At 50.8% G+C, this 12159-nt stretch overlaps 4 protein-coding genes across 4 annotated transcripts; 2 read left to right on the top strand and 2 right to left on the bottom strand.

The window, feature by feature from the left end:
• Positions 1-223: 223 nt before the first annotated feature.
• LOC126325938 (ADP-sugar pyrophosphatase-like) lies at positions 224-1865 on the top strand. Its single transcript, XM_049995438.1, has 6 exons — positions 224-397; positions 473-521; positions 580-781; positions 852-942; positions 1002-1110; positions 1182-1865. Exons 1-6 carry the CDS (start codon positions 266-268, stop codon positions 1250-1252), a joined length of 654 nt encoding a protein of 217 aa, XP_049851395.1. The 5' UTR covers positions 224-265; the 3' UTR covers positions 1253-1865.
• Positions 1866-2913: 1048 nt separating this feature from the next.
• LOC126325945 (proteasome assembly chaperone 2-like) lies at positions 2914-3713 on the bottom strand. The gene is made up of 2 exons (XM_049995449.1): positions 3095-3713; positions 2914-3030 (listed from the first exon to the last, which is right to left on the bottom strand). The coding sequence occupies exons 1-2, from the start codon at positions 3711-3713 to the stop codon at positions 2945-2947; spliced, it is 705 nt and encodes a 234-aa protein (XP_049851406.1). The 3' UTR covers positions 2914-2944.
• A 317-nt stretch (positions 3714-4030) lies between these two features.
• LOC126325944 (putative methyltransferase DDB_G0268948) lies at positions 4031-5234 on the top strand. The gene is made up of 4 exons (XM_049995448.1): positions 4031-4153; positions 4251-4624; positions 4682-4908; positions 4969-5234. The coding sequence occupies exons 1-4, from the start codon at positions 4054-4056 to the stop codon at positions 5039-5041; spliced, it is 774 nt and encodes a 257-aa protein (XP_049851405.1). The 5' UTR covers positions 4031-4053; the 3' UTR covers positions 5042-5234.
• A 1401-nt stretch (positions 5235-6635) lies between these two features.
• LOC126325909 (serine/arginine repetitive matrix protein 2-like) lies at positions 6636-12023 on the bottom strand. The gene is made up of 2 exons (XM_049995397.1): positions 11953-12023; positions 6636-11476 (listed from the first exon to the last, which is right to left on the bottom strand). Exons 1-2 carry the CDS (start codon positions 12011-12013, stop codon positions 6804-6806), a joined length of 4734 nt encoding a protein of 1577 aa, XP_049851354.1. The 5' UTR covers positions 12014-12023; the 3' UTR covers positions 6636-6803.
• Between the last annotated feature and the right edge of the window lie 136 nt (positions 12024-12159).

Consider the following 12159-nt stretch of genomic DNA (forward strand, 5'->3'; position numbering starts at 1 on the left):
TTTTCGCGAGTGATCACTGGAGGCGTATTTAGACCATCGTGAGATGCAGCTTCTAGTGGTGTTTCCTCGATGGCAGAACTACATAGTTTCCTATTAGACGCGAAGGGCTTCAGGGTGGGTTTCGAACGAAAGTTTGAGAAAAGAGGCTGCCAATGGCGCTTGAAAGACAACAACATTTTTTTTGAAATTTAGTATGGTGAAAATCATAGAAAATATATTTTTTTTTAATTGAACTCGGAGTGACACAGTTTGCATATTACAACCAATGGCTTACTACTACCCAACAACTTATAAAAAAGATACGCTTCCAAAGGTCACAAATAAGAAGTTGGTTTCTAGTACACCATGGATCGAAATGTATAATTTGACATATATGGACCCGTCTGGATCTATCAGAGTGCGTAGATTTTTGAAGCTTGCAGTCATGTACAGAGGCAGATTATCCATAAGTTGTGTTTTTTTATTTTTTTAGAGCTGGGATTCCATAGAGAGGACAGGTAGCTCCAAGCTGTCTGCCAACGGTTCGTTTTTTTTATGTGTGTATGTAATATCGACTAAAATTGACGGAGTTGGTTTAAGGCGTGGATATATTGGCCATCGTTAGAAACAATAGCAAATGCGACACTGAAAAGCCGCTGCTGATTGAAAAGGACGATCGAATTCTGCTTGTCATTCAATTCCGTCCGCCGATGAATAAGCATACATTAGAATTTCCCGCTGGTCTATGTGAAGAGAATGAGTCCATAGAAGAAACTGCAGTTAGAGAACTCAGAGAAGAAACGTTCGTCTCGAGGAATTCGTGTTTTGCGTACAGTTTGATCTGATGCGTATCTGACCAGTTTTGTTTTCAGTGGATACCATGGCAAGTTCGTGTCGTGTTCTCCAGGGATTGTTTTGGATCCTGGAATTTCAAACAATTGTACCGCTTTAGCACAGGTTTTGGTACGTTTTTCTTTTTTTGAATTTTCATCACGATGCAATTCTGATTTTTGGTTCTACAGGTAGATTTAGACAGTCCAGAAAATAAGGATCCAAAGCAATCTCTGGACAGCGGAGAATTCATTCAGGTGGTTTCTGTACCGTTCGAGGATATGCTGGATCACATAAACGGTACGTCGTTGATTTGACACATTACAGGTTTTTATACAACATGCTAAGTTGTATATATATATAACATATAGATATATGTTTGGCCAAAAACGCTGTTTGCGATGCCAAGTTGTATGCATTTGCGTTTGCCCGCTCATTCTGAAAGGCGGTGAGTGCAGTACGAATTTCGGTTTCCTTGTGTACAATACTGGATTTTTAAAATTCCTGCTTTTAAAGTTAGACACGTTGTACGCCAATTTTTTTTTTAAATCCAAAGGGACAGGGTTCGAATCGCACTGTATATATATAGGTGGCAATCGCAGACTGGCTTGTGTGCGCGTCTATACGTGTTGACCAAAAACAGATTTTCCGCCCGGCCGCATTTCTCTCATGTATCAGAAAATTCAGGATTGGAGTTGAGGAAAGGGTGCGACGCGGGGAGGACCAAACGGCGAAGTCAGAGGAGAAGCGTTTCAGTCCTGCAAGGCAGCCGCAGTTGGGCCCAAACCGAATTCTAGGAGCAGCAGAGAGACACACGAGCGGAGTCGGTGGAAAGCCGAGACCGAGAGGCTGAAAGTGTATATCTGTCCCTCCGTGGTGATGATTTGAGCGCATATAGACGGTTTAAAAACTTTCTGAATGGCGGAAGTGGATGCGATGACGTCGAGACGCCATTTGAAGGAGTAGAGTCCTGCGCGAAGTACAGGTTAGGACAAGGGCGCGTGCATGCGCGAGGGTCGGATGGTTTCATACCGGGCATGCGAATCCTCTTCTTAGAATAAAGAGCGCGGTGTAGGGTGGGCTGCCTTTAAGGGGGAATAGAGCAAATTGAGAGGGTAAGGAAAGTTTTTGTGTATGAATGATGTGTATACACGAATTGTATGAAAGGTTTGTACCAGGATTGAATGGCGATCGATATTTCTTGTGCGTATTTGGGGTCAATTTTCAGAAAGTGGGTACAGTCATGGAAGACGTTTTCTGGGGGTGCATTGGACCGTAGAATTGCTCTGACTAGTTCGAGGAGTTTAGAAGAGAGTCGGTTGAATTGTTCGTTGGAAAGGCCTAGGCGGGATTGAAGGTCTGTCCAAATTTTTCGATTGATAGGTTTTCCCTCCAAGTACAGGTAAAGCAATCGGAGCACTTGTCGAAGCAGTTCCGGCTGAAGCACTGGAAGGCGACTGAAGGTCTGCACAAATTTTTTTTGTTCAGACGGGAGCGTAAGGCCCAAAAACGTGAGGGGAAACGCCTGATCCATGTGCATGAAATTCATAGAGAGGTTATATGAAGAGTGATAACTAAAGGATAATAAAATTTTTGCATGAGTGTACAGACCGGTATATCTGCGAACAATTCGTTTGCGGCGAAATGCCGCTTTTTGGGGAAGAGATGTTCAAGGCTTCAGACGTGTTTCCTCGCGAAGTCGCACTCATTTCAGAAAGGACGAGGTTCTCACTGGGAAGTCGCCGCGCGCGCCTGCGCGAAGAAAAGACGCAACTGCGTGTACACGTCGCAATCCCTGAACTTCACGCCACGGGGCAGGAGCAGCGTTGGGGCCGTGCAACAAGAGGGAGGATCTCTCGAAATGCCACGTGGAGTGCACATTTGGTGCGTCCCTCCTACGACGGGTCGACGTGCGTGTCGAACGCCACAAATCGCCTCGCAAGGTGCTCGAATAGCCCTTTGAAGACTCCTGCGCACGGCCCTATCGCTACCTTTTCGGACAACGGGGCGTCCTTGAAACGAAGCCCGAATTCTATGAAATCGACGATTTCTCGAAAAAAAAAAGTGACAAATGAACCACATTAAAAATTCAAAAAGTCGAGGTCGCGACAACAAGTGCTTATGTTTATTCCATTCACCCGAATAGTTTCTGATCGAACGGGAGCGTTTGCATGATGTGCTTCCAAGAGGTGGGCAGTTTCCAGGGTGCCTCGATGTTTTCTGTCGTGGAGTGCGCGCGCGTTAGTGAGGGCGCAATGACAAATTAGAGGAAAAAAAAAAGTACCATTGGGCAAGGATAAATACTGCGCACACAATTTCGCTGTTTCAATTGATTCCTGAACGCTGTAGCCTCCGTGCACGAATCTCGCGAGCACGACGAGCGGTAGTTTTTCATTCTCAGCCAGTTGATGTAACCTGCGTGCGATCGAGCCTGGTCTTAGGACTGCCGTTAGCGGCTCTTCCAGGGGGATGAGTTCGCAGCGTTCGAAGCGCTTTTTTTTTCCTGCCTCGAGAGGGGTGGCGACGTATCGAAACTGAGATCCGGCCAGTTGAGAATCAATGCGCATCGAGGAATTGAGTCCGAGTATGACGATGGTTTCTCGAAACCTTTCGGACTTTATCCATTTGAACAGATGCTCTGCATACTCGCGACCGTATCCAGTTATGATTGACGAGCGCTGTTGTACTAGAGTGACAGGAATAGCATCGTGTAGTTTGGCGTGGTAGACTTCGATAGCAGTGGACAGCACACCGCTGTTTTCCTGAGTGAATACGTCGTTTCCAGCGACGGGAACAACAAATTCTTCATCAAAATAGCCGACGCAGGGAATAGAGAAGTTCGAGATCAACGCATCGACGGTGAGCTGACCTAGATTTCCTATCGACAGAGCAGGCTGAAGCATGCACTCTTAGTGTGACGGAGAACCGATGCACGCAAAGATAAAATCACGGTACCAGAAATAGCGTGCTGCCCTCGAATTTGGGAACTATTTTGCCCTTGGGTATAAACATGATGCGCGAGATTCGAGAGCACGTCTGTCTAAGAGCCGAGTTGGGTTGGTGTCCGTATCTGCTTACAACAACATTCCCACTCAAATTGAAAGATAGGCAAAGCAAAAAAAAAAATGCTAAAAAAAGACCGATACGCTTGGTAACTCTAAAACAACCTAAAAAATTTTCGCTGTCAAAACGCTTTTTTTCCTTTCCACGCTATATAGATCCGAAGACTGTTTAAACGTCTACATGAATGAGATAATTGAGTATTTCGATCACACCCAATACAAACAGGCGCGCCCCAGCTACCCACCTAAAGTGTTCGAAATCATCGCCAAGCACCTAAAATGTATGCGCTGTCGCAGCTCTGAGCACAGTGTTTGGCACTCTCCATGTAACGGCTCCTCATATATGCAGTCCAAACACAAACTCATTTTTTTTTGTAGGTCTGCCTGTCAAAAATATAGTAGACGTCGGCTGCGGGAGCGGGCAGGCGTCTTTCGGTCTGTTGAACTACGGCGAGCACGTCTTGGGGATTGACTTGTCGCCCGTTCAAATTCAAGGTGCCAGGGAAGAAATCCTGAGGAGAAAAATAGACCCCAATAGAATCGATTTCCAGATAAGCGGTTCAAATGCCATTCCGGTAGAAGACCACTCAGTAGATCTGCTCACAGTTGCTCAGGCCATACACTGGTTCGATTTGGAAGAATTCTATAAAGAGGCCAAAAGAGTCCTGGTCCCCGGCGGCAGCGCTGCAATCTGGTGCTACGATATGGCTCGAGTCATGAACAACGACACGGTGGAAAGGGCCTTCTCAAACGTAAGTGGCGTGACTCGTGATTGCACACTACCGAACGATTTGCTAAAATTTCGTTAGTTGCACTCAGGCATTTTAAAAAACTATTGGACGAAGCACAGGGAACTGGTCGATAACGGATATAAGGACTTGAACCCGCCCTTCAAGCACGTAGAGAGGTTTCAAGCGATCCTGGAACACAGTACAGATATAGAGGGACTGCTAGTATACATCGGTACATGGTCTTCTGTACATGAGTATAAGAAAGCGCATCCAGATCAAGATTGTTGTGCAGACTTGAAAAAAGTGTACGTTTTTTTTTTCTTTTTTTTCTTTTTCCATCTCCTATAACGTGCATCGAAGTACAGGTTGGACGCGTGTGCTCCAGACACAGTTTTTCAGCTGCAGTCTACCATTCATATGTTGTTGGTACGCGACTGAGAAAAGAGGTCAGATTGCGGATGCGCACCGAGCACAAAAGGCCACGGTTGCGCGCGATTGAGAGCAGACCGTGTTTCGTGGTGCAACGGCTCGCGATCACGGCTTAGCGAAGCGTCAGCGTCACGCTGATTAGAGTAATAAAACCAAACAACTGCTAGAATTCAGACGATAGCCCCGTCAGACGCTCAATAGATACAGGTGCCCGTGAACTTATTAGACGAAGACGTTTTCTCCAAATTTCTTTAGAAAGGCTTTCAAGTGAGTTGCCTACCTCTGAGGGGTCACGGTACTCGTTGATTAACCTACGTAGATGGCGTATTGTTACACTCTACTCGGATTTCCAAACTAATTTTATGAGGATTTGTTTGACGGAGGATTAATTCGGGTTCTTCTTGCGTTCACCGCGTAAAAGGGGGGAATTTTTACCTAGACGTGAGATTTACATTGAAGAGGTGTTTTTTTTCTCGAGTGTGCGTTTAAAGTGTCGCCAGTGTGAGCGTGCGTTGGGTTGTCGAAACACCGCATACCAACGTCATCTACGCAATGTGTAGACAGAGCAGGAAAAAGTGAACATGAGGAACGGCGAGCGGATGCGATGGAAGATTGTATGGATAAGAATGGTGGCGAGAGAGAACGAAACAAGTGCGAAAAAAAATGGTTGACCTCGCAGCGGAGGGGAGAGGGTTGTTAGAGGCGACTCTGTCGTTACGGCAAAGGCTCCCTAGTGTTGGAACCGCATTCGAGGAACTGTTGTAATCTGTAAAACACGAGGTTTGCTCAACAGACCCAAACGCGAGTGTTAGAGAAACAACAGGTGGTGGTCGCACAGAAAATTGCTATGAGTGTGTGGAATGTAAGTAACCGCGCTGGGCGCTATAAAAAAAAAATACCGGAGAGGGAGAGCGGAGAGGTTCTCGGCAAGTCGCGTGCGCGGCTGGTGAACAAAGTTTACGAAATTCGTAAACTATATACGAAGAAAAAAATGCGGGGTTTGCTCACGGAATACGAGCGACGTTGACAGTCATGGAAGAAATGGCATCTATGATAACCAATGTAACCGCGCTAATAAACTTGTACGCAGGCGTTTGTGACACAGTTGATTTACGACACAAATGACCAATATTCGTATGACATCGCTGTAGTACCGGCGTACCATGCGGTGCATACTCTGCGGACAGAACGAATTGATCAGTATATGTCATTACCGAAATATCACGTCGCACGCATTTGACAGATAGTATTTACGAAAGAGAGGTACGAGCACCTGTCGTGAACACCTGTGCGCAAACCATATGACGCGCGCAAAAGCAGGACTGCTTCTGCCGACCGTGCACTTTCTCTTTCCAAATTTGGTAACGCGGGTATCGGACAGGCAGCCGCGCGAAGCGGCGAAAAGTGGGTTCTGTCTAGAACCGCAAATAAGAGGTCGGGCTCAATATCGTGGGGGCCGGCGCGCCTGCCGCGCCGAGAACTGCAGGAGAGCCGGAGGCGAGTCGAGGGAGAGTCGAGAGCGCGTGAAAATCGCACTCGCGTTGCGGACGGAGGAATTGCACTCCCCCCCGCTCAGAGCGCGGGCGTCGAGCCAGCGTTCGAAGAAAAAAATGTTTTTTTTTATCTCGCAAATTTACAAATTCTGTACACTTTTTTAATAAGTCGATGAAATTCCTTTCACAGAGGACGTGTGATCAGTAGGGAAAAAGGTAGATAGAGGGTGGCGGTTTAGTGTACAAATGTTATGTATCGCTCAGTGTGTGATAGACCATCAGGCGTCTGAGACTTTGTTAGCGATTGACAAAAAAAAAGTTTCTACTGGCTTGTAGACTTTGTCTTTCGTAGACGAGGCGGAGGGTTTTTTGGGCTTATCGAAGTGGAAGAACGGTCGGTGGCGCGACCGGTTGAAGGGTCCATGGGAGCTTGGGTTGGTGTGGGCGACGTTGGTTCGGTCGGACCTTGAGGGTTTCGGTTGAGAAGTAGTTTTGGAGGCGCTGCTCGTCGAGCGATGCGAGTCAGAGGCCGGCGCGGTGCAGGGTTTGGCGGCCTCGTGTTGGTCGGAGCCGGAAGGGGGGACCGAGCCAGTCGGAGGTGGAGTCCCAGAAGGTTTTGTGGACGCTTGAGAAGACGGAGGGTGGTGGACGTGGTTATCGGTCGGCGGGGCACAAGAAGGAGGTGGTGTCGTACCATCTTTTTTTACAGCGCACTCGCTGGAAGAGGCGGAGTCCGCGTGTTTGTTGTTGGACGCGTTCGAAGAAAGGGAATCCTTGGGCGTATTGGCCTTTTCTGCGGTCGAGTTGGCAGAAAGTGCCTTGACTTTGTAAAACCGCTTGCGTGAACGTGAAGACGAGGATTTAGGTCTGGAGGACCGACGGGCATCGTGACCAGTTGCTGTCGGGAGTGACTTGGCGGCGCCTTGCTTCGGACTACTCTTCCCGGGTCCTTTTTCGAGGACATGATTCTGAGATTCAGAGGACTTTTCCTTGCCGTGGACGTCCAGAGCGGGCTTTTCGTCGCAAGCAGGGTCCTTGGGAGTAGCGGATGCAAGTTCTCCCCCACCAGAAGACGATTGGAACTCAGAAGAGCGAGAGAACTTTCCAGCGCCCTCGTTCGAAGGCTGAAGCGTCGCCTTACACGAATCTTCGTTGGAGGCCTTACCGCCGGTCGAGGCGGTGTCGCCGTCATGAGGAGCAACCGGGGCTTTGTCCCCGACTTTGCCCCCTGATTTCAGCTCGTGGTGTACTTGCTTCTGCTGCCGATCTTCAGTCTTCTCGTTGGTGGTCAGAGGGGACTGTTTTTTCTTTTCGTCTTGTCCCTTCGAAGAGGTCGAGCGGGCCGGAGTCCGAGACGGGGGCGACTGATGGTCGTCAGAAGGCCGCTGCTCTTCACTGCGATCGGACTGATTCTGTTGTCTGGACGCCTGGTATCGATCGCTCGCCTTAGAAGAGGAGGCCGCTCCGACCTTCCTCCCCTCCACCGCGGACGACGATTCTCCGACTGCGGTGCTCTTTTCCGAAGCCGGTCGAGAAGAGGTGGAAGGGTGCTTGGACGAGCTTTCGTCTTCTTTCGACTTGGCCCCCGAAAACCTCTCCCTGAACCTGGTTCGAGACCCGGAGCCGGCGCTGCGCGCAAAATCAAGCGGCCACTGAACCTTGTCCATCCTCCAGTTGGTCGACAAGTCCGCTCTGGACGCGCGCTGGTCCGACGCAAAGTTCGAAAAAGAGTAGTTCTTGGATTCACATTGATCGGACGACTTCGAAAAAGTACGCGACTTCTCGCACTGTGCGTCGGACGATTTCAGGCTGCTCGACGATCTAGAACCGTCCGATTCAACCGCAACAACGGTCGACGTCTCGCTCAACGACCTAGCATCAGAAGAATGACACGCTCCATCGACTGCCGCCTCCTTGGCGCAAAGAGGTGCCGCCTTCTTGTCGCCAAGCGTATGTCGTTGTTGCTTTGACACCTCTTCGTTGCGCTGCTGCTGTTGAGTAGTAGGCGGGACCTCCTTCTTCTGAGACGAACCGTCTCTCTTCGACGCCCTCTCAAACTCACCTGACTGACCCGCTCGACCGACCGCCGCTTTCTTGAGCGAACCCCGCTGCTTCCCCTGATGCAGGGAAGACGGAGGCTTCGCAGCAAACGCATCCCGGTCCAAACGGGCGCTCGGCTGAGGCTTGGGAGTCGCGCCGCTCCCGTCCGCTGCCTTGTTCGCGGAATCCTGCGCCTCCTCTCGATCGCGCGTCGACGCACTCGACTCGCCACCCCCTCGAGACTGATAAAAAGACGCGCGAGACGGCCTAGGCGGAAACTTGGTCCTATCGCCCTCGCGCGCAAAACCAGACCGGTCCTCTACACCCCTGACGCCCTTACCCGCTCCGTAGTGGTCTGCGTGCTTGTATGCACCCGACGACCTCTCGGACTTCCCGCGCCCAGTAGGAAAAACCGACTGCTTCTCCCCATTCAAAGACTGAGATTCGAGAGAACTCGCGGCCAAAGACGCTTTCTCATTCATTTCTTCCTCCATTCGACGCTTCTCACTATCCATAATCTCGGCCAAACTCTGGCTTCCCGTGCTAGGAGACTGAATCACTCGCCACGCAGATGGAATGGCGTGACTCGCAGAACCGGCCGATTCCGCCTCTTTCTTCGGCAAATTCGCCTTGTCCTCACTCGCGGGACCCGTCGACTTGGACGCCTGCGACTTCTCGTCGTCTGTCGCTTTCCCGACATCTCCGCGTGGCAGCGCCTCGTTTTTGCGCGAATCGTCTCCGCGACCGGCCGATTCCGAAACAGCCGCCTCACCCAACAACTCCTTCTCCCCCTCTTTCACAACAGCGTTCGTCGACTCGTCTTTCGACACCGCACACTTTTCTTCTCCCCCGGGCGCTGCGGACTCCGTAACAGGCTTTTGCTCAGGAGAAACTCTAGCAACGGGCACCTTTCCGTTCGTCTCCGTCTTCTCCCTCTTCCCTTCTTCCGCCGACGAGACCCCGTCGCGACCGTCCGCTCCAGACTTAAGCTCGCTCGAAACCGCGTCCTTTCCTTGACACTTCTCGTGGCCGTCCATCCTCGCCCGATTCAACCTCGACCTCAACGGCCTCTCAACCTCCGCCCCAGAAGCGCCGCCGCTCCCAGCAGACCCGTTGGGCACAACTGACTCCGCGCGACGCTTGACAATCCTCACGGTCCCCGGAACCAAGTAAGGCGCAAAATTCGCCGGCCGCACGCCAAATTCGCCCTCAAACTTCTTCTTCTTCAACAAACTATCCTCGAACAGCTCCTTCTGCAGCATCGCGGCCAACTTCATGGCCTTCGCCTTCTCCTCCTCAAGCTTCTGCTGAGACTTCTTGTCCAACATCGCAGACTCCAGGTTGTCCAACCTGGCTAAATTAGCCTCTCGAATCTCCATTAACTTGCTCTGCCTTTGCGCTTCTTCCTCCGCCTTCTCACGCGCCCTCTGCTGAGCCTTGAGGTGCATCTCCTCCGCCTGCTGCTCTATGGGGTCCGGCGCGCGGTCGAAGCTCGCCTTCGCCCTCTCCGCCGGCGGGCCCCTCCACGACCCGCTATCCGCGCCCCCAAAACGATTCGCCTTCTCAGGACGACGACCACCGACCTCGTCCACCGCCTTTGCCCGGGGCTCGCTGTCCCTGCACTCCGCCGCCTTCGCCCGGGGCTCGCCGTCTCTGCACTCCACCGCCTTTGCCCGGGGCTCGCTGTCCCTGCACTCCACCGCCTTCGCCCGGGGCTCGCCGTCTCTGCACTCCACCGCCTTCGCTCGAGGCTCGCCGTCTCTGCACTCCACCGCCTTCGATGGCCCGCCTCTCTCCTCCGGGGGCTTCGCGCTCGAACCCCCCACCTCAGAAACCGCGCCCCTGTTCGGCGCAGCCAAATCAGCACGCCTTGTATCCACCTCGTCTTCCTCTTCAATGGACGCCCAATCACCCTTAATAGTCTTCTTGATGACGTCGGTTCGCTGTTCGATCGGCATGTCTATCTGAGACGAATGCGAGATGATGATAGACGGCGTCGGCACCGGATGATTCGGCGTCGCAGACGAACCAGAAGCAACCGTCTTCAACTCTGACGCGACCGGAGTCGCTGTAGACGCAGCACCCGTCTCCTTAGACCCGTTCTCGGGCAAAATGTTTCGAAACACGTTTCGATAACTGTTCCGATTCGGATTCCCTCTTGGTAACGCTTCGCCACCTCGCTCAAAACCTCTGCCGGTGTCTCGGTCAAAACTACCCCCGTCGCATCCTCTGTCAGGTCCGCCGCCTCCATACCTACTGCCGCTATATCCCCCGTTCCCGAACCACCGATTGCCCATGCCCCAACCAAGCCTCGGCTGGTCGTCCATGCGACTGGAAGAATGATATCGGTTACGGCCAAAAGGAAAATAGCTGTTCTCTTTTCTAGAAGAATAGGAATCGTACTGGTGATGATAATGATCCACCCTGCCAGAACCACCTGACTGCGCATCTTCCGAACCCTTCTGACTGGCAAATGCACCACCGCCGAACCTAGAAGACGACTTCTCCTGAGTTTCTATCGCCCCCAATGCAGGAAATTCCTCATCTATATTATACAACGCCCTATTTCGGTTAATCGAATAAACAGGTTGGGCAGCGCCGCCACCCTTAGCCTGGTCCGACTGCTTATCTTTCAACACATCCGGCACAGAACACCGCGCCCATGCAGTCGCGCACGAATGCAAACTCGTCGTATTCTGTGTGTCGTTTTGTGCGCCGTCGTGGCTCCAGTTCGCATCCAGCGCAGCTAGCTGCGTAGAGCCCTTCGTAAGCTTCTGAGCGGAGTGAGACGCCATGGACGAACCACGCCCAGCATGCTCGCTGTATAAAGACGGAAGGGCAATGGGAACGGGTGCCAGTGATATGGCCGACGCCGTCTTGCGATTGCTAGACAAACCTACATAGCTTCCCCCTATGTAACACCTGTTTCTATCAGTTCTTCTCCTTTTTTGATTCATTCAGCGCCCTGAACAACATCAAGCAGAAAAAAAATAATACCTCCCCCACATGAGAAAGAGACAAACCAATAACACAAAAAAAAAACAACGAACACACACTTTCTGCCAAACTAGCCTGAACCTTTATCTTCAAACAATTCCCATATTATCGTTGTTTTGTACACTGCACAGCCACCCCCTCATCGCACCGCATCACACCGCCGAAAATATCCAAGAAACCGAAAATGTGTGCTCCAACCCACCCAAGTCAGTGAGACGAATCTATCTTCCCTCTCTCCGCTGCCACACACCGCAGGCTCTCTCCTCTATGCACCACACTGTTACACTATGCACATACACACTATGTTCATATCACCGTCTTACACATAAATTTGCTCTCTCGCGAACACCCGCCGCGATAAATACTCTTCTTTCGAGTCTAATCACGTACCCATTGCCTTCTTTACTACTCTTGTTGCAGATGGTAATACTCCGGCATTCTTTTTTGACATAGTACGTGTGTTACGTAGGGGAGGCTAAAAATTTTAGTGTTATCATATGCCTTCAGCACTTTTTCATTACTTAAGACTCCTTTAAAATTTTTATGTACCTATCCCGACGTCACGTATGCGTATTACAGCTTGTTTTCGGTTAAGCA

This window comes from Schistocerca gregaria, unplaced genomic scaffold, assembly GCF_023897955.1.
Source record: "Schistocerca gregaria isolate iqSchGreg1 unplaced genomic scaffold, iqSchGreg1.2 ptg000949l, whole genome shotgun sequence".
In the NCBI taxonomy this organism is placed as follows: Eukaryota; Metazoa; Arthropoda; class Insecta; order Orthoptera; family Acrididae; genus Schistocerca; species Schistocerca gregaria.

Bases quoted from the DNA above. Each gene is read 5' to 3' on its own strand.
- LOC126325909 (XM_049995397.1), bottom strand. From the start codon at position 12,013: ATGTCAAAAAAGAATGCCGGAGTATTACCATCTGCAACAAGAGTAGTA. The intron at 11,477-11,952 runs GTACGTGATTAG...GGTGTTACATAG, and splicing joins AGTAGTAAAGAAGGCAATGG to GGGGAAGCTATGTAGGTTTG.
- LOC126325944 (XM_049995448.1), top strand. From the start codon at position 4,054: ATGAATGAGATAATTGAGTATTTCGATCACACCCAATACAAACAGGCG. The intron at 4,625-4,681 runs GTAAGTGGCGTG...AAATTTCGTTAG, and splicing joins TGGAAAGGGCCTTCTCAAAC to TTGCACTCAGGCATTTTAAA. The intron at 4,909-4,968 runs GTACGTTTTTTT...ATCGAAGTACAG, and splicing joins TGTGCAGACTTGAAAAAAGT to GTTGGACGCGTGTGCTCCAG.
- LOC126325945 (XM_049995449.1), bottom strand. From the start codon at position 3,713: ATGCTTCAGCCTGCTCTGTCGATAGGAAATCTAGGTCAGCTCACCGTC. The intron at 3,031-3,094 runs GTACTTTTTTTT...ACTCCACGACAG, and splicing joins GTATTTATCCTTGCCCAATG to AAAACATCGAGGCACCCTGG.
- LOC126325938 (XM_049995438.1), top strand. From the start codon at position 266: ATGGCTTACTACTACCCAACAACTTATAAAAAAGATACGCTTCCAAAG. The intron at 522-579 runs GTTCGTTTTTTT...AGTTGGTTTAAG, and splicing joins CTCCAAGCTGTCTGCCAACG to GCGTGGATATATTGGCCATC. The intron at 1,111-1,181 runs GTACGTCGTTGA...TATAACATATAG, and splicing joins TATGCTGGATCACATAAACG to ATATATGTTTGGCCAAAAAC.